Source organism: Hermetia illucens, chromosome 1, assembly GCF_905115235.1.
Source record: "Hermetia illucens chromosome 1, iHerIll2.2.curated.20191125, whole genome shotgun sequence".
NCBI classification, from domain to species: domain Eukaryota; kingdom Metazoa; phylum Arthropoda; class Insecta; order Diptera; family Stratiomyidae; genus Hermetia; species Hermetia illucens.
In genome coordinates, this window is record NC_051849.1 from 218510463 (window position 1) to 218537073 (window position 26611).

Here is a 26611-nt window from a genome sequence, read left to right on the forward strand (position 1 = left end):
ACGCTAAATGTTGGAACCCTAACTGGAAAGACGGAGGAACTCGCAAGAGCCCTTCGGAAAAGGTGCATTGACATCTGCGCTCTGCAAGAAACCCGATGGTCTGGTGCCAAAAGCTGCGACATTGACATGGCTACAAACTTCTCTATTTTGGTAACCCACACACTCAATATGGTGTTGGCATTGCCATCTCAGAAGGTTTCCGTGACGCCATTAAAGAAGTCGAACGATTTGATGATCGGCTGATGAAGCTAACCATTATATCAGCTCAACGATGAGACGGTGAGACACCTTCCCACATTTTATAGTGGGAACAATAAAACGCAAATCGATTATATTCTCATAAGACGGCAACATTTTACCACTGTCACTGATTGCAAAGTCGTTCCCTATGAGACCATCGCACCTCAACATCGGCCGTTGATTGCCGTCCTGCGAATTAAGCCACCGATAAAACAGCGTGAGGAACGCACTGGCCCGCCGCGCATTAAATGGTGGCGATTTGGTGAGAAGAAAGAAGAAACGGTCTCACTCATACGATTGCCAACCATTACGAATGTGGAAGAATCATGGAACCAAATGAAAGACACGATCCACAAAGCGGCCTCTGCAACCCTCGGGGTCACCAAGCCGGGTAAGCGGTACATCAACCGAGATACTTGGCTTTGGAATGATGATGTTGAAATGAAGGTCCATGAAAAGAAACGCCTCTACCACAAATTTCTCGACGATAAAACGCCTGCTAATTGGCAAATTTATAAGAATGCCAACCGGGAAGCAAAGAAAGCGGTCGCTGTCATCCGAGCGAACCATTTCAAAAATCTTTACGATAAACTGGACACTCGGGATGGCGAGAGAGATCTGTATCGACTTGCTAAAAGCCGTGATAAACGCACACAGGATATCGAACACTTCTGTTGTGTTAATGACAAGAACGGTACTTTGCTTACCAACCGTCGAGCCGCAACGGATAGATGGCGAGAATACTTCGAGCAGATTTCAACTGAAGAATTTCCTCATCCTCCACTTCCACAATCATTGCCGACATTTGGAGCAGTTCCACCAGTCAGCGCAACTGAAGTCGAGGAGGCAATAAAACAAATGAAATCGGGGAAAGCAACAGGACCTGACGCCATCGCATCTGAGCTCTGGAAAGCGAAGAGCTGGGACCCAACACTGTGGCTCAATGAATTCTTTAACAGGGTTATTCAGGAAGGAAGAACACCATCTGACTGGCAAGAAAGTACCACTGTTCCAATATGGAAAAAGAAAGGTAGCCCAGCAAAATGTTCAAATTACCGCCCGATCTTTTACTTTCCCATACCATGAAGATTTTTGAACGCATTCTTGACAACCGTATTCGCGAAATCGTTGAAATAACCGTGAATCAAGCCGGATTTGTCAAGAGCTGCGGAACTACTGACGCAATACACGCTGCGCGGTTACTCATGGAGAAACACCGTGAGAAGCATCGCCCTCTTTACATTCCCTTTCTGGATCTAGAGAAAGCGTTTGACCGTGTACCACACGAACTCATCTGGTATGCTTTACGACAATACTTCGTGCCAGAAGAACTCGTGCGCTGGATTCAATTGCTCTACCACGATCCGAAAAGTAAAGTTCGAAGTATGGCGGGTGTATCAAAACCGCTTCGTGTCTCTGTTGGAGTTCATCAAGGAAGTGCCCTCTCACCACTCCTCTTTGTCCTTGTTATGGACACCGTCACACGGGATATCCAACGTCCAGCGCCCTACACACTGCTTTATGCAGATGATGTTTTCCTAGCATCTGATAGCAAACATGATCTCGAGCAACTTGTTCAAAAATGGAATGATCGCCTCATGCAACACGGTCTCAGATTGAATTTAAACAAAACTGAATTTTTGACGACCGATCCCCATGAAACAGGCACAATCACTGTCAGCGGCAGTGATTTGCCCAGAACTGAGCGATTTAAATACCTCGGGTCAACGCTATCAGCCAATGGAGAGCTGCGTTATGAAATTGCTTCACGCATTAACACAACCTGGATGAAGTGGCGTTCCACAACTGGTGTCCTTTGTGATCGACGTATCAACGGACGTCTCAAATCTAAAATTTACCGCAATGTCGTCGCTCTCTATGGTTCTGAGTGTTGGCCGACTATAAAAGACAATGAACGGCGTCTTGCGGTAATGGAGACGAAGATGCTACGTTGGACTAGTGGCGTCACACGTTTAGATCACATCCGAAATGAGGATATCCGCGATCGTTATGGGGTTGCACCGATCGTGGAAAAGTTGCGAGAGAGGCGTCTTCGATGGTATGGTCACGCAATTCGTGCTAATGAGAATTCACTTGCAAAGATTGGTCTGAACATCGAAGTCGATGGTAAACGACCAAAAGGCAGACCTAAGCAACGGTGGCTTGATACGCTGGATGGGGATTTGAAAGCCTCGAGATTGCACCCAGATCAGGCATTCGATAGAGCTAAATGGCGAAGCCGATCACGACGAGCCGACCTCGCTTGTGAACGGGACAAAGGGTGAAGAAAAAGAAGAAGAATATTTTTAAGGAGCCTTCTCAGTGAATTTCGTCAATCTACATTCAATTATCCGCACTAGAAAGCAACGTAATCCACATAAACTTGGAAGCAATAATCTAGATACACTTGAAACAACGAAATTTATAAAGCGGTTCAAGTAGGATTGAAGGCATGTTTCCGGAACTTCACAAGTGCCTTGACATGTGTGCCATTGTTCAGATATGTAAACAATTAACTTCAAACAACGCATTCCAAAGCTGTTTTTAACTGGAAATTAGCAGCCCAAGTGAATTATGAATTGCAGATAAACTACACACATTACACAGCAATTTCTTCCACACTCCAAGTCCCGTCGATCCAGCTATCACCATCGACGACCCAAGTCCATTACACCTGCCCAGCCAAATCTAATCTAATCTAATCGCGTCTGTAAAGATATTAATCCTTTGGATTTTGGCTCGGGCGACTAATGGGACCACTAAGCCGAGTCATAAACAAATAAGCATTACTTCACCGTTTCTCATCCGAAATTGTGTGATAAACGATATCACGGGTGCCAGCACGGGACGAACACCTGAAACGCCCGTTGGAGTCCCACAACTCCACGACGGTACCGTGGGAGCTCCCAGCTGTGGCCTCGTCAACGAGTTTCGATAATTGATATTGGAAAATCAATCTAATTAGCGTATTATATCAACGTCACTCGGACGTAACGTGTATTTAACTATCCACCAACGTCAGGTTCTTACTGCGTTCCGGTTGGGCAGATCGGACGGGGACAGACAAGTTTTTCCAGCCAAATGACGAGAGACCGAGACAATGATTTTTGACAGTCCCGATGGAATCCACTTACGTCAAACATCAATGCACATTTCACTACGGCCTCCGGGACGTTTCACAATGATTTCAGCACTTCACTCGATTCGCACGGCTCAATTTGACCGAACAATACTCGAAACTACTTTAAAAACGCAAGGATACGACACTTTTGCAGATTTTCAACTCGGAAACACCTTACACGAACCGTAATGGCTTCATGACTTCGCATTCCCCCCATTCACACTAGACTGCGCAATTGTCGTTGTTACCATTTGACTTCCACTGCTGCCAACATCCGCACACCTGAAACCGGAGGCACTTGAAGTGCTTCTCGACCACCCGCTGATGCTCATTCAAAACAAATTTAGACCAAAGTCGGACCAATTCAAATTGGCAATTGTAGTAACTGTCATATGTGTCAAAACCGTATGTTTACCAACAGAAACGTGCGTCTCTCGTAGATTGGGTCGGCATTTTCGCGTACAATGAATTTCTGGCCATGGCACAAGTTTTGGAATTATTCGAGAATTTGTCGAAATTCTTTTCGAGACATTTGACGCGCGAGCAAGTGGACGAGTGCTTTGAGAACGCCCAGTCCAACCAGGAAAAAGGAAACGCGACTGGCGGAAGTGGTCCCCGCAATGATGCAACCAACGACAGTTCAAGTGATAGTGACGACGACGACGACTCCTCAAGCTCAGGATCCTCCAGTGACGACGCAGCAGATGGTGATATCAATTCCTTCGATGAAATACCCATCGTCAGGCAAGCCATGCAAAACTCCCAAGTCACTTCCATCTTGCTGGAGTTGTGTACAGCAATCCGCGAGCTGCGAGCGTCCAACAATGGTTACGATAACACCTACGATTGCTGGGACCGGGTCATCACGGTATCACCAAGAGATCAGTATTTAACGTTTATTTATACGCTTTTACGGCTCGCGCTGGCTGAACCTACCTCAAAGATTTATCGACAATTAACACTGGCCAGTGCGCGCGCTTATATTCTATCCTTGACGATTCCTGGATCGAAAGGTTTTCATATTTTTGATGATAAAATGATTGAGCAGGCGATCGAAGTGTTCCATTTAGTGGACATGGTAAAGGAGCAGAACGTATCCAGTCGAATATCTGCGTCGGAACTTACAGAGTTGTGGGTGAATTTGGCGAATTTTTGTGATGATCTAAAGATAATGTTTCGTTACGTTCACTTTGAGGATTATAAGGATATCAAGAATGCGATCATATGGGAGCTGAATAAGTTGTTGTATAATAATCACGTGCATGGATATGTGAACACATGTGAGTATGACTAAATCTTAAAATTAAGAAAGACAAGCATAAAATTTGTTTGTAAGCAATGGGAGCGGTTGAACATTATTTTTCTTCTATATCTATTCAACTGAGGATGGACGATTCCGTAGCTTACACAATGACGAAATCTATGAGCGATACCATGACCGTCCGGTTGTGGATAAAATCCGGCTCAATAGGTTACGGTGGGCGGGTCACTTAATCCGTATGGATGAAGATGATCCCACCCGGAAAGTCTATAAGGGCAATATCTATGGTAGGAAAAGAAGAAGCCAGACAGCTTTTAGGGATATCGAATTGGTGGACCTCGGCGCAAAACCGGGATGTCTGGAGTTCCTTATTAAGGCAGGCCTAGACCGGATACCGGTTGTTGCGCCGTTGATGATGATGATGATGATGATCTATTCAACTGAAGTGCATAGGAATCCTATGTAAATTTAATTTCCAATATAAAGAAATCTGGTGACGATATGGTTGATTCTTAAATGAAAGTCTGAATTCTGCACAAGTTGCTCCACCCATTTCAGTATCGCTTTCGACTAAAGTTGTGAAGCACAGCTCGTTGATTAAGCTTCTAAGATCCTCTGTTTCCTTTGAAGCACTTGACAATATATATATATACCCCTCCAAATATCTTCCCAATCTTTGGGGGTAACTATGAGATAGTGTAGCACTCGGGCTCTGTGGCAGGGTTGACTGCTTCCCCAATCCTCAGTGGAACTAATAGGGAATAATAATTTAATTAATTTTAAAAAGGCTCCAACTCCAACACCGTAGGTAGGGTAGGTAGGTAGGTATCAGTGGCCGCTCCGAGGAGCCCAATTAGCGCTTTGGTGCGCCGTTTTGATGCCACAAACTCCTAAGACCGTGACTGTTGTTATAGGAACAGGGAAGCGGAGTCCAGCTGGCTCGGATCTTCAGATCCAGCCCGTAGCATTCACGAAGGAAAGCAGCTTTCCGACCCTGTAACTAGAAATCACACTGAGGTCCCCAAAGAATGGTTTACCTAGTGTCCGCAGCCTGACTCGAGCCAGAGCCGGGCAATCGCAGAGAAAGTGCATGAGGGTTTCCCTTCCTTCTCCGCAGCTTCGGCAATGCGAGTTGTAGGGTAAGCCGAGCCTAGCGGCATGGTCCCCTATGGGCCAGTGCCCCGTGCAGACCGCCGTAATCTTGAATGCATTTGCACGCGTCTGGCACAGGAGCTCTCGTGAATGGGCTATGTTATAAGCGGGCCAAATTCTCCTTGATTTGGCACAGCTTGTAAGCCTTCGCCATCTCAGGCCCGCGGCTGCTAGGTAGTGCGAGTAGACTCGGCCCCCGACAGTCGCCAGCGGAACACCGACTGTGTTCCCCGAGGGACTGCCAAGAGCAGAGCCTTGCCTGGCCAATCCGTCAGCCCGCTCATTCCCTTCTATGTTCCTATGCCCGGGAACCCAGAGGAGAGTGATCTTGAGCGTGCCGCCCAGATGGTTGAGCGTGTCTCTGCACTGCCCCACCAACCGGGAAGATGTCGTCGTTGAGTACAAGGCCTTGATGGCCGCTTGGCTGTCGGTCAGAATGGCTATGTTACGCTTGGGGCTCGAATCACGCTCCAGCCATCGACAGACTTCCAATATCGCCAGTACTTCCGCCTGGAATACACTGGTGAAACCTGGGAGACCATACGACTTGGATTCACCGTGTGTATTCGAGAAAACCCCCGCGCCGACTCCATAGGCCATCTTTGATCCGTCCCCGTGCCGACTCCATAGGCCATCTTTGATCCGTCTGTAAAAAATGCCGTGTCATAGTCTTGCAACACGCCGCCGGTCTTCCACTTTGCCCTGGTTGGAAGGTCCACAGCAAAGTTTCTCGCCAACACGGTAGAGTCGCTCAACAACATCAGAGCGACTGTTCGCCCTTGGGTATCGTAAGGTTTGGACGAACCAACTAAACGAATTTATCGACCGCGCCTCTTACAATGTCACAGGTTTGGAACGGAATCCATCAGGGTACAGACCCCGACTCCATGACGCGATTTGCGGAACTAAGTCATGTTCCGAAGTAAACCGTCGTCAACCAGTACCAGGAGATTGTGAACAACAACCGAGCTGCCCTACCAACTAGGCAACAAATTTACTTGAACTCGGTGTGGAATCATCAACTTAGTGGCCTAGTCAAAGGAGAAACACAAGTACTCCTCCTGTCGACCCAATTTATAATAAAGTTGAGAAGAGAGATTGGCCGGATCACACAAGCACTTTTTGGAAATCCATCACCAAAAGTGCACAAATGCGTTGCCAACATCATTGGAAACTACCATCTGTCCAATGATATGCAGGTAGGTAATTGGAAGGCGCCAGCAGTTGATAAGATTCAGGCCTTGACTTCGTAGCACATTCGTGGTTACTACAGTGTTATGCTTGTACAAAATCAACCAGAATGCCGTTCTTCTCCTGAGAACAGTGGTGAAGAATTGCAACACAAAGTTATCGGTATCCTCACAAGCATCAGGAGAGGTACCAATCAGGCGTAGCATCTTCTCTAAGCCCTCGTGGTTTTGTTTGGCCTTGAATCCGTTATCCCACCTTTTGCATGAAAACAAATACGGGTTCCAAGTCAAGCATGGCATATTGTCGAAATGTACATTAAATCATTTAATGTACATTGACGACATCAAATTGTATGCCAAAGACGAGAACCAACTTCGCTCCTTGCTGGACATCACCATCCAGTTCAGCAGGGATATCGGCATGCAGTTGGGTTTGGAGAAATGTCGCATGAAAGCAATTGTTCGGGGAAAATCACATCGACAATAAAGGATACAGTCATAGTAACATCCGAATTGAGGGTATGGATTCGGACGACGACTACAAATACCTCGGCATATTGCAAGCAACAACACCTGCTACAACAATAATGAAAACTAAGTCGTTTGGGGAAATCGAACGGCGTCTGGAAAAATTGCGAGAGAGGCTTTTTCGATGGTATAGTCACGTGATACGCGCTAACGAATATTCACTGATAAGATTGGTCTGAACATTGAAGTCAATGGCTTTATACGCTGGATGGGGATTTAAAAGCCTCGCGATTGTATCAGATCAGGCCTAGAAGCAAATGGCGACACCGATCCCGACAAGCCGATCCCGGATCACTATAACACATCATCAGGGAAGAAGGAGGTACTTGATTTAAAAACATTGCACTACAATCACTCCCGTGAGTTTTTTTATGAGAAACAATCATCATCATCATCATCAACGGCGCAACAACCGGTATCCGGTCTAGGCCTGCCTTAATAAGGAACTCCAGACATCCCGGTTTTGCGCCGAGGTTCACCAATTCGATATCCCTAAAAGCTGTCTGGCGTCCTGACCCACGCCATCGCTCCATCTTAGGCAGGGTCTGCCTCGTCTTCTTTTTCTACCATAGATATTGCCCTTATAGACTTTCCGGGCTGGATTATCCTCATCCATACGGATTAAGTGACCCGCCCACCGTAACCTATTGAGCCGGATTTTATCCACAACCGGACGGTCATGGTATCACTCATAGATTTCGTCATTGTGTAGGCTACGGAATCGTCCATCCTCATGTAGGGGGCCAAAAATTCTTCGGAAGATTCTTCTCTCGAACGCGGCCGAGAGTTCGCAATTTTTCTTGCTAAGAACCCAAGTTTCCGAGGAATACATGAGGACTGGCAAGATCATTGTCTTGTAGAGTAAGAGCTTTGACCCTATGGTCTTTGTAAGCTGAAATGGGCTCTGTTGGCTGACAACAACCGTGCGCGGATTTCATCATCGTAGCTGTTATCGGTTGTGATTTTCGACCCTAGATAGGTGAAATTGTCAACGGTCTCAAAGTTGTATTCTCGTATCCTTATTCTTCGTGTTTGACCAGTGCGGTTTGATGTTGTTGGTTGATTCGTCTTCGGTGCTGACCATGCCACCATGTATTTTGTCTTGCCTTCATTGATGTGCAGCCCAAGATCTCGCGCCGCCTGCTCGATCTGGATGAAGGCAGTTTGTACATCTCGGGTGGTTTTTCCCATGATGTCGATATCGTCAGCATAGGCCAGTAGTTGGGTGGATTTGCAGAGGATCGTATCTCTTGCATTTACCTCAGCATCACGGATCACTTTCTCGAGGGCCAGGTTAAAGAGGACGCATGATAGCGCATCCCCTTGTCGTATACCGTTGTTGATGTCGAATGGTCTGGAGGGTGATCCTGCTGCTTTTATCTGGCCTCGCACATTGGTCAGGGTCAGCCTAGTCCGTCTTATTAATTTCGTCGGGATACCGAATTCTCTCATGGCCGTGTATAGTTTTACCCTGGCTATGCTATCATAGGCGGCTTTAAAGTCGATGAACAGATGGTGCAACTGTTGTCCATATGAGAGCATATGCTCCAGGAGAATTCCTGGAGGATGTGTTCTCGGCCCGGTTATTTGCGGTTGACCCCCTAGTGGAAGTTTCATGGTGGTTGTGGTTGTCCCTACATCGCGGGCAGAGGTCCTCGGAGCTCAAGCGTGGAGTTGCGCTGTACAACTCGGGTGCCGTACCCCTTAGTTGCGGCAGAGGTGTTAGATAGGCCTCGCATCCACTGGTATGAATGCTGAGCCTGCACTCAGTATAAACCAGAACCGCTGTGCTTGCATGGCATGATTGTGGTCCCAAAATCAATCCGTGTCCGAAGAGGACCATGGGATTATGCCTACACGGCAGGTACTCACGTTAAACCCCCAGAATTTTCATGCCATTTTTGCCTTTTGATTAACACGTTCACGGACATTCGCTCGTACACCGGGGAAGTCCTCCATTTGGTATTGTGTCACTCCAAAATCTCCCGATGGAACGACGCAAGCATGAGTTAGATGTATTTCCAGATATCCAGTTCGATGGCTCATCTGCAGGAACAACGCTTCCTAGGTATTCAAATTTTACTTTGCTCCCGATATACTGCCCATCAATACCAATAGGAAAAGTACGATGACCAGCTAGACTGTTTTTGTTGGTGTTTATCTTCAGTCCGATTCTGCTTGCCTTTTTCAACTACAGAGCCATTTGGCCAAGGCCCATGACTCGATGAGAAAGCAAGCAGATGTCATCAGTCTAGTCGAGGTGTTTGAGAAAAGATGACATCATCACTTCAACAGATCCACGTCCTCCAGTCAAAGCAACATAAGACCGTAACCGCAACCCTGACGGACTCTGGTCTGGACTCCTCGTGCCTCTGAGTTTTTACCTCGATGCAGTACGTGACATTTTCCGCCGTTACATCCGTCATACGTTACGAAGACTAATGCCCGAATTCAAATCTTGAACAAACATTTCCTTATTCCACTCACTGCGAAAGATTTCAGATTCCCACTAACTGACCGGAAGAATAACCTTCAATTGCAATTTTCCAACCGAAAGCATGCACAGTAGTAAGAAATATTTGTTTTCAAAATTCTGCCCTAAAGAGGGCTAACTTAGAATTTATATCTTAGATTCTTTGGAGTTGGTATGTAGTTTCCTCTTCATTTTCGAATACGGTAAGCATGAAATATTGCCTTCTAGAGGACCATTGTTGTAATAATTTATATGGTTGCCTTTCACCACTTGGTAGGGTGCAGCGCGTCAATTACACTTACGAGCCATCATTCACGGTAACCTAAAATGTCCTTCAGCCTCACCTTTGCCGGAGGAGCGTCACAGAAAGTATCGACAGATGGCAATCGCTCCATTTATATATAATCGCAAACACAACATGAGTGCGAATGATATTGAAGTGAAATCCCTTGTTAATTCAGACCTAAACCAGACCAAAGTAAATTTTTTGTTGAGGATGCTAGGAGTCCTGAGTCATCAACCGCATCAACCGGATGACAGACCGGATCACTTGAGAAGCAACTTACTTACTCTCTTGTGGTCCACGGACTCCTCTTTTTTGGGTGAACACCAAAGTTTATCAAAAAGTTGAGAGATTCAACTCATTAGATGCTGCCTCACTGCTCCTTGATCTTAGTGTTGAGATAACTGCATTTCCAGATTTTAGACAAGCCGAAAATGGATCTAGCACTGTTAATGCGTAGGGCAACATCCAATTTCGTACCACTGTCAGCAGAAATCACGCTTCCTAGATATACAAATTATTGACGCCTTTGATGCTCTGCGCATTAATGCAGATAGGGAGAATGGGATGACCCGCCAGACTGAGAATCTTGGTTTTGTTGGTGTTTATCTTCAGTCCAACTGTCCAAGTACAGTTGGACTGAAAATAAACACCAACAAAACCAACTGTCCACGTACAGTTGGACTGAAAATAAACACCAACAAAACCAAAATTGTACAACTGTACTGGACAGTTGGACCTGTCCAGGGTCAACCCTTTCAACGTCGATGTCAGCGCCTCTCTTGCTACACACATCCGGGAAACAACTCCTAAATCTTTTGATGATCGAGAAGCGGTCAATCTGATTGCTCGTATGGCGTCAGTTCGTTGAAAGCCAACTGACCTTATAACAGGCTCTGTGCTCGAACAATGTGCCACCAATGACGAGGTGGTGGAAGTTGCAGAAGTTGCGTTTAATTATAATAATCGTTGGCACAACAATCCATGTTGGATCAGGGCCTTGAAGTGTGTTAGAGCACTTCATTCAAGACCGTAACGGTACAATAGGAGGCAATGTGGTCAGCATTGCGCTCGCCCGACATTATTACCCTGATTTGACTCAGGTACTCATTCACAGCTGAGTCGACTGGTATCTGACGTCAAATCACGATACAAATTCCACTGCCACCAGTGAGATTTAAACCGCGACCTTCCGTACGACAGCCTTGCGCTCTAACCACTCAGCTATCCGGACATGCGTTTAATTGCTCGTTGAAATCATCCTTCTCCATTATATCGGAAATTTCCGTTGGTGTGTAGCATTGTACAATTGTGATGCTCCTTAACCTGGACCGAAATTGCAATTAAAAGCTAGTCAGAAACCGGCGCGCCTTGCAGTAGAAGTCAGAAGCAAACCGATACCGGATTCGCGTCTTCTACCACTTTTCTTTCCAGAGTGCAAAAGCACATTGGCGCAAGAGGGAGAGGAGTATTCTCCAGAGTCCCACCATCTTACTTCGCTTGGCCCCACAATGTCCAGCGTTTGAATTCCTAGTCAAGTTGGAAAGAGCGAGCATTCTGAGTATCCTTGCTACCGTTGTCGAGGTGCTTGCGCGCATTCCAGAAACCAATCACAGTCTGTTTTCGATAGTTAAAGGTTGTTGCCGTGAGGTCAGTCCCTATCCAAGGCGTTGTTGACGTTTCAATAGCAATAAAGTTCCAAACTCTCAAGTTGCCCACAAATTTCTATCCCTTTTAGTCGCTTCTTACGACAAGCAGGAAGGCTTTGAGGGTATTCTTAAGCCCCAACTCACAGGGCAAAGGCTTTAGGTTCTAATACCTTAGAACGGGTCAATATTCCGATTGGCAATTGTTTGACAAGATACGGAACAACTTAACCCATGATAGAAACGGCACGATATCTTTCAGTAACCGCGAACTACCCAGCACTAAACGATTTAAGTGCCTCGGATCGGTGTATTCGGCTAATACAAGCTATGCAGTGAAAATGCTTCGAATGGCAGTATCCATCTGGATGATCGCGTTCCGCAGCTGTCTTCTCCTTTTTCTTCAGCTTTTGTCCCGTTCACAATCGGGGTCGGCTCGTCGTAATCGGTTTCGCCATATTATTTTTTCAAATGCATGATCTGGATGCAATCTCGAGGCTTTTAAATCCCCATCCAGCGTATCAAGCGGTCGTTGTTTCGGCCGGCCTTTTGGTCGTTTACCATCGACTTCGATGTTCAAACCAATCTTGGCAAGTGAATTCTCGTTAGCGTGCATTACGTGATCATACCATCGAAGATGCCTCTCTCGTAGTTTTCCACGATCGGTGCAACCCCATATCGATCGCGGGTATCCACATTTCGGATGTGATTAAAATGTGTCAAACCACTAATCCAACGCAACATCTTCGTTTCCATTACCGCAAGATGCCGTTCATTGTCTTTTATAGTCGGCCAACACTCAGAATCACAGAGAGCGGCAGGACGGACGACATTGCGGTAAATTTTAGATTTGAGACGTTCATTGATACGTCGATCACAAGGAACACTAGTTGTGGAACCCGAGGTACTTAAATCGCTCAGTTCTGGGCAGGTCACTGCCACTGACAGTGATTGTGCCTGTTCCATGGGGATCGGTCGGCAGATTTTCAGTTTTTTTCATATTGAATCTGAGACTGTGTTGCATGAAACCATCATTCCATTTTTGGACAAGTTGCTCGAGATCATTTTTGCTATTAGATGCTACGAAAACATCATCTAGATAAAGCAGCGTATAGGGCGCTGGACGTTGGAAGTCCCGTGTGACGATGTCCATAACAAGAACAAAGAGGAGTGGTGAGATGAACACTAACAGAGACACGAAGCGGTTTTGATACATTCGCTTCACTTCGAATTTTACTTTTCGGATCGTGGTAGAACAATTGAACCCAGCGAACGAGTTTTTTCTGGCACGAAGTGTTGTCGTAAAGCATACCAGATGAGTTCGTATGGTACACGGTCGAACGCTTTCTCTAGATCCAGAGCTCAGATGCGATGTCATCAGGTCCTGTTGCTTTCCCCGATTTCATTCGTTTTATTGCTTCCTCGACTTGAGTTGCGCTAACTGGTGGAACTGCTCCAAATGTCGGCAATGATTGTGGAAGTGGAGGATGAGCAAATTCACCAGTTTAAAATCGGCTCGAAGTTTTCTCGCCATCTATCCGTCGCGGCTCGACGGTTGATAAGCAAAGTACCGTTCTTGTCAGTAACGCAACAGAAGTGTTCGATATCTTGTGTGCGATGATTTCGGGTTTTGGCAAGTCGATACAGATCTCTCTCGCCATCCCGAGTGTCCAGTTTATCGTAAAGATTTTTGTAATGTGTAATGAAATAACTAGATTGGACGATCAGGTCGATCATCCTAAGTGACCGACAACGACCTAGAGGGGCAGAGCTATCCCAGAAACCTAAAAAAAATGGCTACAAATCAACGTGTCTATTCCGATGCGTGGGTCCGCACCAGATTCCAAAATAGACATTAATACCACGTTGGGCGCCATTTGTAATGAAATAAGTAGATTGAAAGATCAGGTCGATCATCCCGCAGAACCTCCATCGTAAGGGACATCCTCAAAAATGATAAACTGGCCTGAGGATGTCGAGGAAGGGTAGGAACCTCACGGGCCGCGCCTCATTCAAAATCTGAGGCAGAAGAGGCAATAATTGGGACTGTGATCCGTCGTGGATCTTCCCTTCCTTGATCGCGGCACTCGGGTCCGGAGACTTACGGCTCCACGCGCGCGGTCGAGCCGTTTTTTTTTTATTTTCCAATTTTAGTTCGTGTTCAGGTTGCTATTCGATAGGCCGTCGCGAAGTCCCTATTAATGTCTATTTTGGAATTCGGTGCGGACCCACGCATCGGAATAGACACGTTGATTCGTAGTAATGAAGCGTGAGGGATCAAAGCGCTCAAAGGGCCCCTCCCCACATTCCCGAGCCTGGCTATCACAGAGGCGTGCAAGAACGTGCCGAGCGAGCACTTTGATGGAGCTTCAATCTTTGCGGGCGGACCTTCACGGTCAACTTAGTCATTTTTTTTTAGGTTTCTGGGATAGCTCTGCCCTCTAGGTCGTTGTCGGCCACTTAGGATGATCGACCTGATCTTTCAATCTACTTATTTCATTACACGCTTGAATGACAGCAATCTCTTTCTTTGCTTCCTGGTTGGCATTCTTATAAATTTGCCAATTGGCCAGCGTTTTATCGTCAAGAAACTTGTGGTAGAGTCGTTTCTTTTCATGGACCTTCATTTCAACATCATCATTCCAAACCCAAGTATCTCGGTTGAAGTACCGCTTACCTGGCTTATTGACCCCGAGATTTGTAAAGCCCGCTTTGTGGATTATGTCTTTAATTTCGTTCCACGATTTTTCCACATTTGTAATGGTTGCTAATTCCGCAAGTGAGATCATTTCTTCTTTCTTTTCACAAAACCGCCACCATTTAATGCCCGTTAGCCTAGTGCGTTCCTCACCCTGTTTTGTGGGCAGCTTAATTCGCAGGACGGCAATCAGCGGCGGATGTTCAGGTGCAATAGTCTCAGAGGGTACGGCTTTGCAATCAATGACTGCTCCACCCACAGGCCGCCTGCAATTGTTATATAGTCGTCAGTGGGTACGTTACAGATCTTTCCTTTGAAAAGTTGGCGGAGGGCACCTTTCTCGGCATCAGGTCGGCCTATCTGCAGTGCATACGCGGTGAAGAAGTGAATAGTGCTATCAGCTAATATAATGATGAGCTTCATCAGTCGGTCATCAAATCGTTCAACTTCTTTAACGGCATCACAGAAATCCTCTGCGATGGCAATGCCAACACCATATATAATGTGTGGCTTACCAAAGTATAGAAGTTTGTATCCATGTTTACCGTAGTTTGGCGCAGATATCAATGCGTCTTTCCTGAAGGGCTCTTGCGAGTTCCTCCGTCTTTTCGAGATTGCCAATATTTAACGTGCAGACACGTATTTGTGTTGTTCTGTTCGGACTAATTTACTTATGTCCTGACGCCGTCCATGCGTCAAGAACCACTGCCTACTTCTTGACAGGATCAGGGCTCGTCCTGCCGCATCGGCTGAGTTGAACTCTTATAGCTCCATAAAATATCAAATCTCTCAAGAGTCATCAATAACTCATTCGTAATTAATATTTCAGACGCAGCTACCTTGCACAGCAAATGTTTTGAAATTTACGAAGAGATCGCAAATGCTCACAACGGCGATCCAGAAGATACTTTAATGAAAATTATGAAAATCACTTGTTGCCTTCATGTATTCCCGCCAAAACCAAAACGACCAAAAATGTTCAGCGCTTCAATTGATTCATCCCAATTCAACGAACACATATCAGATTGGTTCGTGACGATAATCAACAAATCACCACGAATTGTAACAAAAATACTGAAACACTTCATTGAATATGTTGTAACCAATCAGTTGAAGGTAAGAATGATAGTAAGTCCGATGGGACGAAAATGATTAGAAGGTGGTGACATTTCCAGGGTGAAAAAGAGGAAAAATCGCGACTTCTAGACTACGCAGCAAAATATGATGCCGCACTCTACACGAAATGCAATGAATCTAATTTAGATTTTCTTCTACAAGCTTCCAATGCAGACGATCTACATATAAGAACGAACGCTATTGAAATTCTGACCCGAATCATATTGATTGAATCAAAAGTCAACTGGGAGGTGTTTCGTCATGAAATTTCAACGGTCCCACGTGAAGTTCACGCTATCAAAGAACTGTTCAACCGACTATTGGATGTGAATAACACAATTAAACTAAAAGCCATCAACGGATTGCAACAGGCAGTTACCAAAGGTACTCCGGATGCAATGAAAATCATGTCTGAGGGATTGAAGTTTGCTATTTTCGACGACACCGGCGTTATTCTTCCGGAGGAGCCGAGGATTCGATTTCGCGAAATTCGCTACGAACGTCCAAAGCCAGTGGATCCGAATTATACTTTCGATGGACATGAACTTCTCAAAGAAGAATTCGTTAAGCTTCCAAATATTTTGTATTTTTTATTTAAGAATAACGCTGCACATGTGCGAAGAGGAGCATTATTATTGCTTGAAACTGCTGTCCTGAAAAATCCTTTTGTTATATACAGAACAAAGTTTGTACAGGTTTGTGATATGTGTATGGCGAAAACCGTGTAAATTTCTTCAAATATTTCATGTTATTTTAGGAAGCTTCAAAACTAGGTGAAGATAGTTCTCTTGAAGTGCGCAAACAAGCTCTGCAGATGATAGATTCAATATTAAATCATTATCCCAATTGCTACCCAGTGATTTATGTATGGTCTCAAATAATTGTACCTTTATTCAAAGATCCTGATGCAAAGCTTGTTGATCAGGCTTGGGAGGTATTATCTGCTTTGCTTAAAGGAAAATAACTACTTAAGTGTGATCTTTCATTTAATACTTTGCAGTGCTTTCGAAAGCGAGTTTTCGATAACATTCGCGGTATCGACAGTTCAAATCAGGCTGAACATTTTATGCCGTGGGTAATTTTCCGTGTGCTGCTTTCGACACATCAGAGACATTTTTTGCAGTCGTGCATTTTAGAATCGATTAATAAGAAAATTTTAACGTAAGGTCTGCCGAGATTGGTTGGTGTTCTTATTTGCAGTTGTTTTTTTTTCAGTCATAAGGTGTTAACGCTCATTGAATCTCATACGTTAACTTCGAACTCGACGGAAGCATGGATTATGTTAAGTTTTATTGCTGGCAAGATGAAGTGCAAGGATGCTGACTCGCTCATATCATCATTTATTAAATCAACTTTAGAGCAATCGGTAAGTATTTTTATTTGTTTTGAATTTGTAATTCAATGAGGGTGTGGCTTAAGGGGCCAATCAGTCAGATTTCCACAAAAAACCCGACCTACTTGCTCTCGAAAACACAGGTTGGAAACACTCGAAGAGAAAATCAAAACATTGCCAACTTTATTTCGCGCAGATGAGGATCAAGCCGTATGAATTCAGGAGTCAGGATAAGATTTAATGATCGTTCGCATTATCTATTGTCAACCACGAGGACTGAGCTATCAAACGTTCCGAAAATTTGGCGACATTTTTTACCACTCAATTCCTCGAGTACTTAAATACAGTCCTACCGAAATACACATCAATCGTTCGATGTTCTGATAGCCAATTCGGTAAGGTGGGCCGGATTACCTTTGCACTTCAAGTTGTCTCCCATCATTAACAAAAATCTCGTGCCTTAAACGCTTTCGAATTTCCAAAGACATTCAGCGGCCTTGCATCGTATCAAGACAGTGCGAGTGACTACTTAAATGAGGAGTCCAAAAATGACATATTGCGTAGAACTGACTTTTATTTCTACATGTTATAGTCACCCGCGTCGGTACAAACTGGAATGCACCGAATCTTCCCTACACTCATGTCCAACTCATTTTTCTCGTGTTCAGGGTTACGATGCCCTTCTCTGATAAAGAGTTTCGATCAACCTTTGCTTAGTGGTAACCACTTCCTTGAGGATTGCTCGTTTGGTTAGCTTCCATATGCTCTCTATGGGGTTTATGTCGGGTGAATTCCCCGGCCAGCGTAAAACGATAATGATTTTTGTCAAAAAATGCTGTAACATTCTTGGCTTTATGCCCCGGTGCCGAATGGTGTATAGAAATGCATTCTTCATCATCACGAAGCCATTCTTTGAGCTGTGGCACCATCCGAGTCTTAACACTTGCTTATACTAATCGACCCCTCCACGATGTATAGGCGCCTCATGCGTTTGGTTGAAATTAAACCCCACATTGTGGGGGGGGGGGGGGTTTTTTGGGGTAGGGTAGGTGAATGCATTTACGCACACAGTGTTGGACTCCCGATTCGGTACGTCGTGGGACTACCAACTAAACACCTCCCCATCATCAGAGAGCTAGCCTGGAACCGTTTGTCACATTACTTCGGGCCAGCCCCCGAACTCTCCCGTCTTCAGGAGCCTTTAAATCAGAGAATTCCTTTCACCAACGGGAGGGGAGAGGAGGAAGGGAACTGTCAGTTCAGGGAGCCCCCTGCCATCCGGCTCCTCCACCGGTCAAGTTCTATCTTCTTAGCAACGAGAAGGGCCCGAACGTAATGGGTAACACGGTTCCACCTGTCAACAGTCCTCAGCATCTCTTCCACAATGTTGTCTGGAGAGAGATCCCCTGTGTTTAAATAGAGCTGCTGACGAACCCCATCCCACCTTCCACAAGAAAAAAAAGTATGGTGGGCATCGTCCACAACTCCATTGCAAAACACACAATCCGGAGAACGCGCCTTTCCAGTCTTGTGCAGGTAAGACTGAAAACTTCCATGCCCACTTAAAAATTGGGTAAGGAAATAGTCAGTCTCACCATGCTTCCGATTCAGCCACGCACCTAAGTTGCCGATGAGCCGCGCAGTCCATCTGCCTCTAGTTTCATTTTGCCAAGAGAGCTGCCACTCGTCTAGAGTGTGTTGCCGTTCTTCGCGAGCAACCACCTCCCTTGGTTCATCTCCCTTGCGCTTGTATATGGCCTGACGCTCCCTAGCAAGAAGGGCAACGGGAATAACTCCCGCGATGACCATCACGGCCGGTTCAGAGACTGTGCAGTAGGCAGACGCCACCCGTAAAGCTCCCCGTCTCTGTACTTGCGCGAGGCGTCTACGATATACCTCCTTGCTAAGAGCGCCAGCCCATACCTCTGCGCCGTAGAGCATGGCAGACTGCGTTGAGCTCATCAGGAGACGTCGCCTACTAGACGTAGGACCCCCAATGTTTGCCGTTAGCCTACTTAACGCCGAAACTCCAGCCGAAGCCTTGTTCGCTGCTGCTTGGATTTGCTCAGAAAAGCTCATCTTTGAGTCAAGAGTCAACCCGAGGTACTTTACCGCTGATTTTGACTCGATTATCGACTCGCCGAACGATATGGGACGCAGTGTCGGAATTCTTTTTTTAGTCAGGATGACTACTTCGGTTTTTTCCAGTGCAAAGTTGAAACCATGAGTAGTCATCCATCCGCTTACCCGTCGCATCAATATGCCGAGTCTGCTTTGCGCCTGTTCGACAGTGCCTCCAGCAACAAGCGCTGCGACATCATCTGCGTAGCCGACCAGGCGCGACTCTTCTGGCATGTCGAGTTTAAGCAGACTGTCATAGGTAGCGTTCCAGAGGTCCGGCCCTAGGATGGATCCCTGTGCTACCCCCGATGTGACCTCCATCCACCTTTGACCCTCTAGTGTTTCATAGAGCAGGGAGCGGTTCCTCAGATATTGTGACATTAACCGGGTATTAAATCCTCTTACAAGATTATCAGAATGAAATTGTTGAACTTCGATCTTGAACAGTCATACTCCGGCGTTATCTACACCTATTTCAAACCGTCTGTCCGTCTCTCTTCGGTTAATTCCTTCCGAACTGTCCGAATTGAAACATAGATTACCTTATCGTTTAGCATCATAGCCAGACGAGTTACATTTTCAATGCAAACGACATTTTCTGATCCATTTTTCTTCTGATCTAAATTACTACTAACGCTTCCAAGTGACATTTTTTGGTATCATCATGCCAAAGTTTGGACTTTCAACCAGGCCACGTAAGGGAAAGGGATGAGAAAATATGTAGGAGGAAGGGAAAATGTAACTCTTTAACGTTGTTCAAAAATTGCGGTGGTCGGTAGTCAATTATGGCGTTTCAAAGTGGTTATAAAGGCAGGATTTATGATTTCAGTTAGGAAGTAGTGTGTTAGCCAAGGGTTAAATAAGATTAAACTGGTTCTAAACAGTAGTTCCTTTTTTGACTAAAAAGTTTTTGGTAAGAATGACAAATATCGTATTTCCAGAACCAACCTCTTCTTAGCGGTTTTAACTTTGAAACCCATCCTCGGTAGGGGAAACGGGGGTGTGGATACAGGAACGAAAGGTCCTTTTTCTTCAACTCTGTTAAAAAAATTGCTGTCATCCCCGCTTAAGAAGTTATAGTGTTTCCTGTTTAAGAATATACTCAGAGTATTAATTGCTTGTCGTACAAGGCAACAAAAAGGGCTAGATAGGCTAGAAAACTGCAAATTTTGAAACTTTACTGCGCGCTCTTTGACTGACCGATATCACAAGAAGCGCTTTCTGGAAGCACTTTGACTGCAAGATTCCAGTCCAGCAAGAAGACTATACACAGGAGGAGCGACTTCAGCGACAAAGGGGCATGGAATTGCATTGAGTGCGCCTTTCGGGTAGTGACGTGGTTGGTAAGTTTTATTAGTGTGTCGATGTCGCCTAGATGGATTTATTGTGTGTGTTTCTTCATCTTATCCCAGCAGAAAACGGATGGATCCGAAAGATTGATCTTGGATGCATCTACTTATTTCCTCCTCACTGTGTTTGCTTCTATCAAGCTTCCCATAGAGGAATTTGAAGCATTATTCACTCAGTGATTCCATTAAGATCCAAAACCATTGATCGGAAATGAATCTTTTAGGAAACTCTGCCTTTGGTACCTGCTGGTATTGAGGAGCCATAAACAGCTGTGCAATGTCTGTTGTTATGACAGATGCTGCCACGTAGTAGCAGCAACTCCCAACCATGTGAGTGCACTAATCACATACATGGCCCTAAGGTCTACCCTTATGCGCTGAATTTTGCCCGCGAAACTCCCGTCGTGTCCGAAAGTGCGCAAGACTTTTCCGTCTCCCTAAAATTTCAGAAAATATGCTGGGAGTTGAATCTCCTGTGTATAGTCTTTTTGCGTTCCAGGTTAAGGAATATCATAATAAGATTTCCGATATACTTGGGAAAGAGGCCTTTTATGAGCTATTATACGCTGTTCAGAGAGGCTTCCTAGAAGTGACATTGTGATGGTAATGAGTGATCTGAACGCCCAGGTAGACTCTGACAAACCTTAACTAGGATATCTTTTGGAGGAGCACCATCTTGGCGACCGTAATAATGGCGGGGGGCTTATGGATTTCTGTAGCTTCCATCGCCTCGCCATTGGTGGGACACTTTTCGAGCACATTCCCATAAGGTCTGTTGGGTTTTAACTGACCCACACTCTACGTGGTTTAGAAGTTGTCTTTTGGATGTGTGTAACAAGAGAGGCGTTGACATCTTCCTCGAAAGGAATCATCTTCTAATGTTCGCTCACTTTCGCTTGCGATCCCCCCGTACTTAACATCGACCGCTTATATGATCCAGCGGTCGCTCAATGAGTATTTGGTCGCCGATCAAAATGCTCTTTTTTCGGGTATGTGAAAATAGCACTTTATCACGGTTGTTAACCGTATCATATCTGGTGAGGTTCCTATTGTGGATGAAACGTTGTAATCACTTTGGTTTGCCGGCCGTGATTTAGTAGGCGAATGCTCCAAAGGCCTAATTAGGGCGATCAGACCCGAATCTGCACGGGCACTCATCTGAAGTGGCAAATTGGTCACGAAACCTTACCAGGGGTATACTGGTACCATGGGAACCGGGAAAGCCCCTGGACTCACATACTTCGGGTGGACTCCTGTTGTATGTGAGGACAGCTCGGTTATTTGCGGTTGGCCCCCCTAGTGGGAGTTTCATGGTGGTTGTGGTTATGCTCAAGCGAGAAGAGATCTTCAAGCCTCGACGTAGTGTTGCGTATCAACACGGGTGCCGTACTCCATAGTTCGGTAGAGATTTAGGCAATTCCTGCATCCACCAGTATGAATGCTAAGCCATGCACTTGGTATAGACTGGTACCGTTGTTGCTTGTCTCAGCGGGGCTCTGATTGTGGTCACAAAATCAATCCGTGTCTTAAGAAGACCGTAGGATTAAGTCTCACGACAGGTGCCTACGTAAAACACCATGGGCTTCACTGTGGATGAAATGGCTAGTCACCGTGACATACGATACAAACTGTTCTTCCAAGCAGAATAGAAGTTAAATTAAATCGGTGAACTCAACCGGAGTAGAATCGCTGGTCTTGATGGTCTCCACGCAGAGTTATTTATCGCTGCACCTGGAGTTACTGTACATCTGCTACTTTCATGACAATTGGGGGGATATCTCTTCGCAAAGACAATAACTAAAATAATCCTGGAACGCATCAAAGAACATCTCGAAAGGCTGATCGACAGAGAGCAGGCTGGTCGTTGCGGACCCTGCAGGCATTAACCAAATTAACACTCTGTTAATCATTTTAGTAGTTTGGACCTTGGATTCATCTACTTTTCATCGGTTTCGGGAAGGCTTCGAACAGTGAGTGTATCCGGAGTGTTTTACGCAGAAAGGGCATTCATCAGAACGACATATGATTCCGCAAAATTTCAGAAGAGGTTCGTCAAAATTGCCTCTTGTCACCGATATTATCATATTTCTTCTTATTATTGATGACGTTCTTCATGCTGCCTTTTTCGAAAGACCGGGAGAGCTTTAATGGACCATGACATCTTTTCTTATACGATTCATGATGACATCTATTTGCTCTCTCACCGGGTCATAGACCTTGGCCAAATGGGTCCGGATTTAGAAGGAGAAGCAAGTAGATACGGAACGAAGATGAACACCAACAAAACCAAGCTTTGTAATCTGATTGGTCATCTTCTGCTCTGAATTAATGGAGTTATCTCAACAGCAAAGTCAAATTGAAACTCTTCTGTGCTAATGTTTTTTTCTGTATTGCTATATGGGACATAGAAAGTGACCTACACTGTTACTGAAAAGCTTAGACAAATGTCTGGGACATGCCATCCGGGTATGCTGGCCTGATATAATTTCGAACGAAGAACTTCGTCGGTGCACAGTTACCCCATCTGTTGATCAGAAGACAGAAGCAGTAATGAATGATGACACATTAAGCAAGGGCAATAACTTTATCGCTCCTATTAGGAAGTGCCGTCCCGACGTACTCGAGGAAGACAATCAGACCCGTGTTTCCTGTTTACCCCTCGGTGGAGGATTGGGCATCCACAAAGTTTCAGTTTTTAATGAGCCTATGATTCAGTTTTATTATCACCACACTTAAAGCTATGAAAGTGATAAACCTACATCAACGGGGGGACAGCACAAAGACAAATACAAACATCCACGGCGACCGGAATTCAAACTCGGGGCAATGAGATCGAGAGCCTGGCGCCCAATTATCTCTACCATGGTCCCACTCCACGAAAATTCTTGAAATGGAGGGTCGGAAAGCTCTGAATCTTTTCCATCTGGATCTCCCTAGTCCACTTCTGCACCCACTACCAATGGTATTCCTATTCCGTCTATATTAGAGCAACAAGTGAAAGGGGTTACTATTTCTGTTGCGCAACAGATTATTGTAAAGTTTTTAGACGCGACAAGGAGTGAAACTTACAGCAATTTTAATACTTTTATGTCAGCAATTCGGGATTGAAATTCTCTTCAAAACCCGCGTGAAGGACGCAATGTGATGGAAAATCCGAGTCGCGATCGGCGTCCTTGAACTTCCATCACATCCGTGCAGCCAGAGAGCTTTTTGAAGGAACATCGCTGCTTCGTCAGTAGATCTCAGTCACGTGAGCGTACATTCCGGCATCAGGGAGGAACTTGGATTTTCAAAGATCTCAGCACGATCATTCCTCAGCTTCTTTCTCCTGTTCCAAAAAACGCCCGTTTGACAGAGGTTATTGGACCGTTATGCTGAAGAATGAGAGGATTTTCTCAGTCGTAAAGTGGCTTGTGTGACATGGGTTCATGACTATATGCCTGAAATTGTGTGACTACGTTTAGTCCGTTGAAGGAAGCTCTTCGAGATCAAAAGTTCAATCTCAATGAAAAGTTGAACTCTTTATGCGCAATTGGTTAACAACAAAGCCTTCAACTTTTTATGACGACGGAATCAAGAAGTTTCCAAAATTTATTTTAGTACATGTTTTGTAAACGGGACAAAGACTAAGAAAAAGAAGAAATTAAATTTGACTGACCTTCGTACACATCCAAGTTCGAGTCTAAGTTGCGCTCTCTTTCAAGCACCTGTTATCGTCAATGAAGGTCTCAGATTGGGCAGAATGTATCCCTTGACACAGCCCTTTCTTTACTCAAGCATAATCGCCTACATCTTAAATAATCTATTTACTTTCAGTGGAACGCGGGACAAAATCTACAAATCATTCTTGAAGTTCTGACAATTTGGATCAATGAATTCAGTCACAGTGCTCTGAACATGGCATTTAGCTGCATCGTGAACCTCATGAAAAGTGGAACAATACCTCCGAGCATAATATCAAAAGCATTTAACTTTTGCATTGCAATCGCCACAAAATCAGAAGAGAATAAAAACTCTAACAGCAAACCATCATCAGCAACCAAGAGAAAAAGCAAAACACAAATAAAATGGATGAAAGATATCCACAGCACTGCTGAGAAGCATCTACTTGAAAACATCGATCGATTCCATGAAAATCGAGCGCTTATAATGTCCTACTTGTTCTCGTATTCAGAAGTGAATCTTGAACTGTACGTTCGCCCTGATCCGGCCATAGTGCGGCTGATTCATAAATATCTGGAGGAGTACATCGACACAAATGATACTGATCTCTATTCGGAGGATGTAACATTCCTGAATCAAATGATCATTTTGGCAGCGAGATTTTCAATCAGGGATACGGCGGTAGCGAATATAACGTGTCTTCTGTTCCGAATGATTTTGAAGAAAACCGATCGGCCCACAACCGTCAGTAACATAATTGTTTGCATAACAGACCTGTGTAAAAAACATACTCAAATCGTTGAGCTCGCATTGGCGGAAATCATATCGAAATTACGTTCACCCTATCTTGAAATCCGCCTGATAACCTTTAAAAACTTAGCTCAAATGGTGCTGCAAGATCTGGTGAAATTACGAGGAAATTTGCTTCTATCTTTGATGGCCGTCCTGTTGGACGGTGATCGAGAGCTCTCGAATCGCGCCACGGAGTTCTTTTTCACATATTTGGAGAGAAAGAACTCAATACTTTTTCAGACTTGTCTGTTAGAGTGTCCTTTTGTATACAATGGATATTTTGTAAGTATATGGCTTTTTTTACTCAGATGAAACTGACTCATGGCATCCGTTTTTAGGATTTTGAAGGCTTCGAAAGTTTTTCACCGGCTGAAATGCAAATTGAATCACCATTAAAAGGTGACGAGAACGCATCGCTGAGGCAATTGCTTTACAAAGCATTCATGTCAGAGCAGGAAGAGACTGTGCTTTTAATGTTCTTTGAGAATTTAAAATTGGTTCACTGTGAGTACATATTTTGATTTTCATTGATAGTTTTCTACCACTTTATCAAGGACGTGCGCAGAAAGTATATTAATGTCCAATTGCAGCAAAAATTGTAAAAGACCCGTCCATCAATAGCGTAGAAGGACATTCCATGATCAAGGACATGTTATTTATCCTGAAAGAGATTTGCTATCAAACCTTTCCTAAATCTTCCGCACAAGCATCCAGTGAAGAGCCCAACGACATGGATTGCGATGCACAAATGCCGACACAGGGAGCAGCGCCAACTGCAGCAGCGAATGAATCTCAATCAAAAGAAAACTCAAAAAAGAAAAAATCAGTTCCTACCATGAATCAAGCTGTAAGTTCCCTTCAATATTTATCTCGGTTATTTTCAATAAAAAAAAAAACAAATTCAATTTTCAGCTTTCTCTAATCGAAAAAATGATTTGTCTTATTCCAAAAATCGCCGAGCATGTCATGAAATGGGACTCGTCTTTCGAGCAACCAATTCAAGATCTTGCTATTGCGGTTTGTTGTCGATTTGAAAATCTCGCAGAATTCGCGCAACCTCAATCATTTTGGGCACCGCATAAGAAAAAGGCAAAAGCTACTTTGACGCCATCGAAAAAGAGAAAACCACCCCAAGTGGTGAGGGCGGACAGTGAGTCAGATATAGAGGAGGAAGATGATACACAAAAAAAACCACGTTCCAATGAATGTGTTCAGAAATCCAGTGATAAACCAATTTCATTATTGTTTAAACCACTTTTATTGTAAGTAAACATTTGTCATTTTAAGTGGAAAAACACTAGACTAACTGCTAGATTTTAAGGATATTGACCGTGAAGTATATACCGTAAAGTAAAAGAATGTAAGAATGCAACAGTTTTCATGCAACATTTAAACATTTCAATTGTAAATAAAGTCTCGAATTTTGATATGAAGATGAGCGCATTGTTAGTAATGTTCTTTCAATGCACATTTACGCCCAGTCAGAAACATGGAGGGGCCCCACATAATGAGAATTGAAAAAATATACGATTGGTCAAGAACTGGAGCATTACAAACCCGATACAGGTCGTGGGGTTCTTATACGGAGAATCGCAATTCTAGCACTCATGCTTACAATAGAGTCATTGCACTTAACCTGTCCCCT

General features: G+C 44.6%; 2 protein-coding genes across 3 annotated transcripts in view; one reads left to right on the top strand and one right to left on the bottom strand.

The window, feature by feature from the left end:
- LOC119647417 (E3 ubiquitin-protein ligase Su(dx)) overlaps positions 1–3605 on the bottom strand; it is a 40846-nt gene extending 37241 nt beyond the window's left edge. The window contains exon 1 of one of the 2 annotated variants that reach the window (XM_038048305.1): positions 3375–3605. The gene's annotated coding sequence lies outside the window, so the exon portion shown is untranslated. Of the gene's footprint in view, positions 1–3270 lie in introns of both variants that reach the window. The other variant, XM_038048315.1, reaches the window with a different exon arrangement.
- A 175-nt stretch (positions 3606–3780) lies between these two features.
- LOC119647058 (condensin-2 complex subunit D3) lies at positions 3781–26386 on the top strand. The gene is made up of 10 exons (XM_038047814.1): positions 3781–4641; positions 15422–15708; positions 15768–16403; positions 16466–16642; positions 16709–16869; positions 16924–17074; positions 24328–25248; positions 25305–25470; positions 25557–25813; positions 25879–26386. Exons 1-10 carry the CDS (start codon positions 3840–3842, stop codon positions 26230–26232), a joined length of 3912 nt encoding a protein of 1303 aa, XP_037903742.1. The 5' UTR covers positions 3781–3839; the 3' UTR covers positions 26233–26386.
- The last annotated feature ends 225 nt before the right edge of the window (positions 26387–26611 follow it).

Coding starts and splice junctions, on each gene's coding strand:
- LOC119647058 (XM_038047814.1), top strand. CDS start 3,840: ATGGCACAAGTTTTGGAATTATTCGAGAATTTGTCGAAATTCTTTTCG. Junction 16,404..16,465: donor ACAGAACAAAGTTTGTACAG/GTTTGTGATATG, acceptor ATGTTATTTTAG/GAAGCTTCAAAACTAGGTGA. Junction 16,870..16,923: donor ATTAATAAGAAAATTTTAAC/GTAAGGTCTGCC, acceptor TTTTTTTTTCAG/TCATAAGGTGTTAACGCTCA.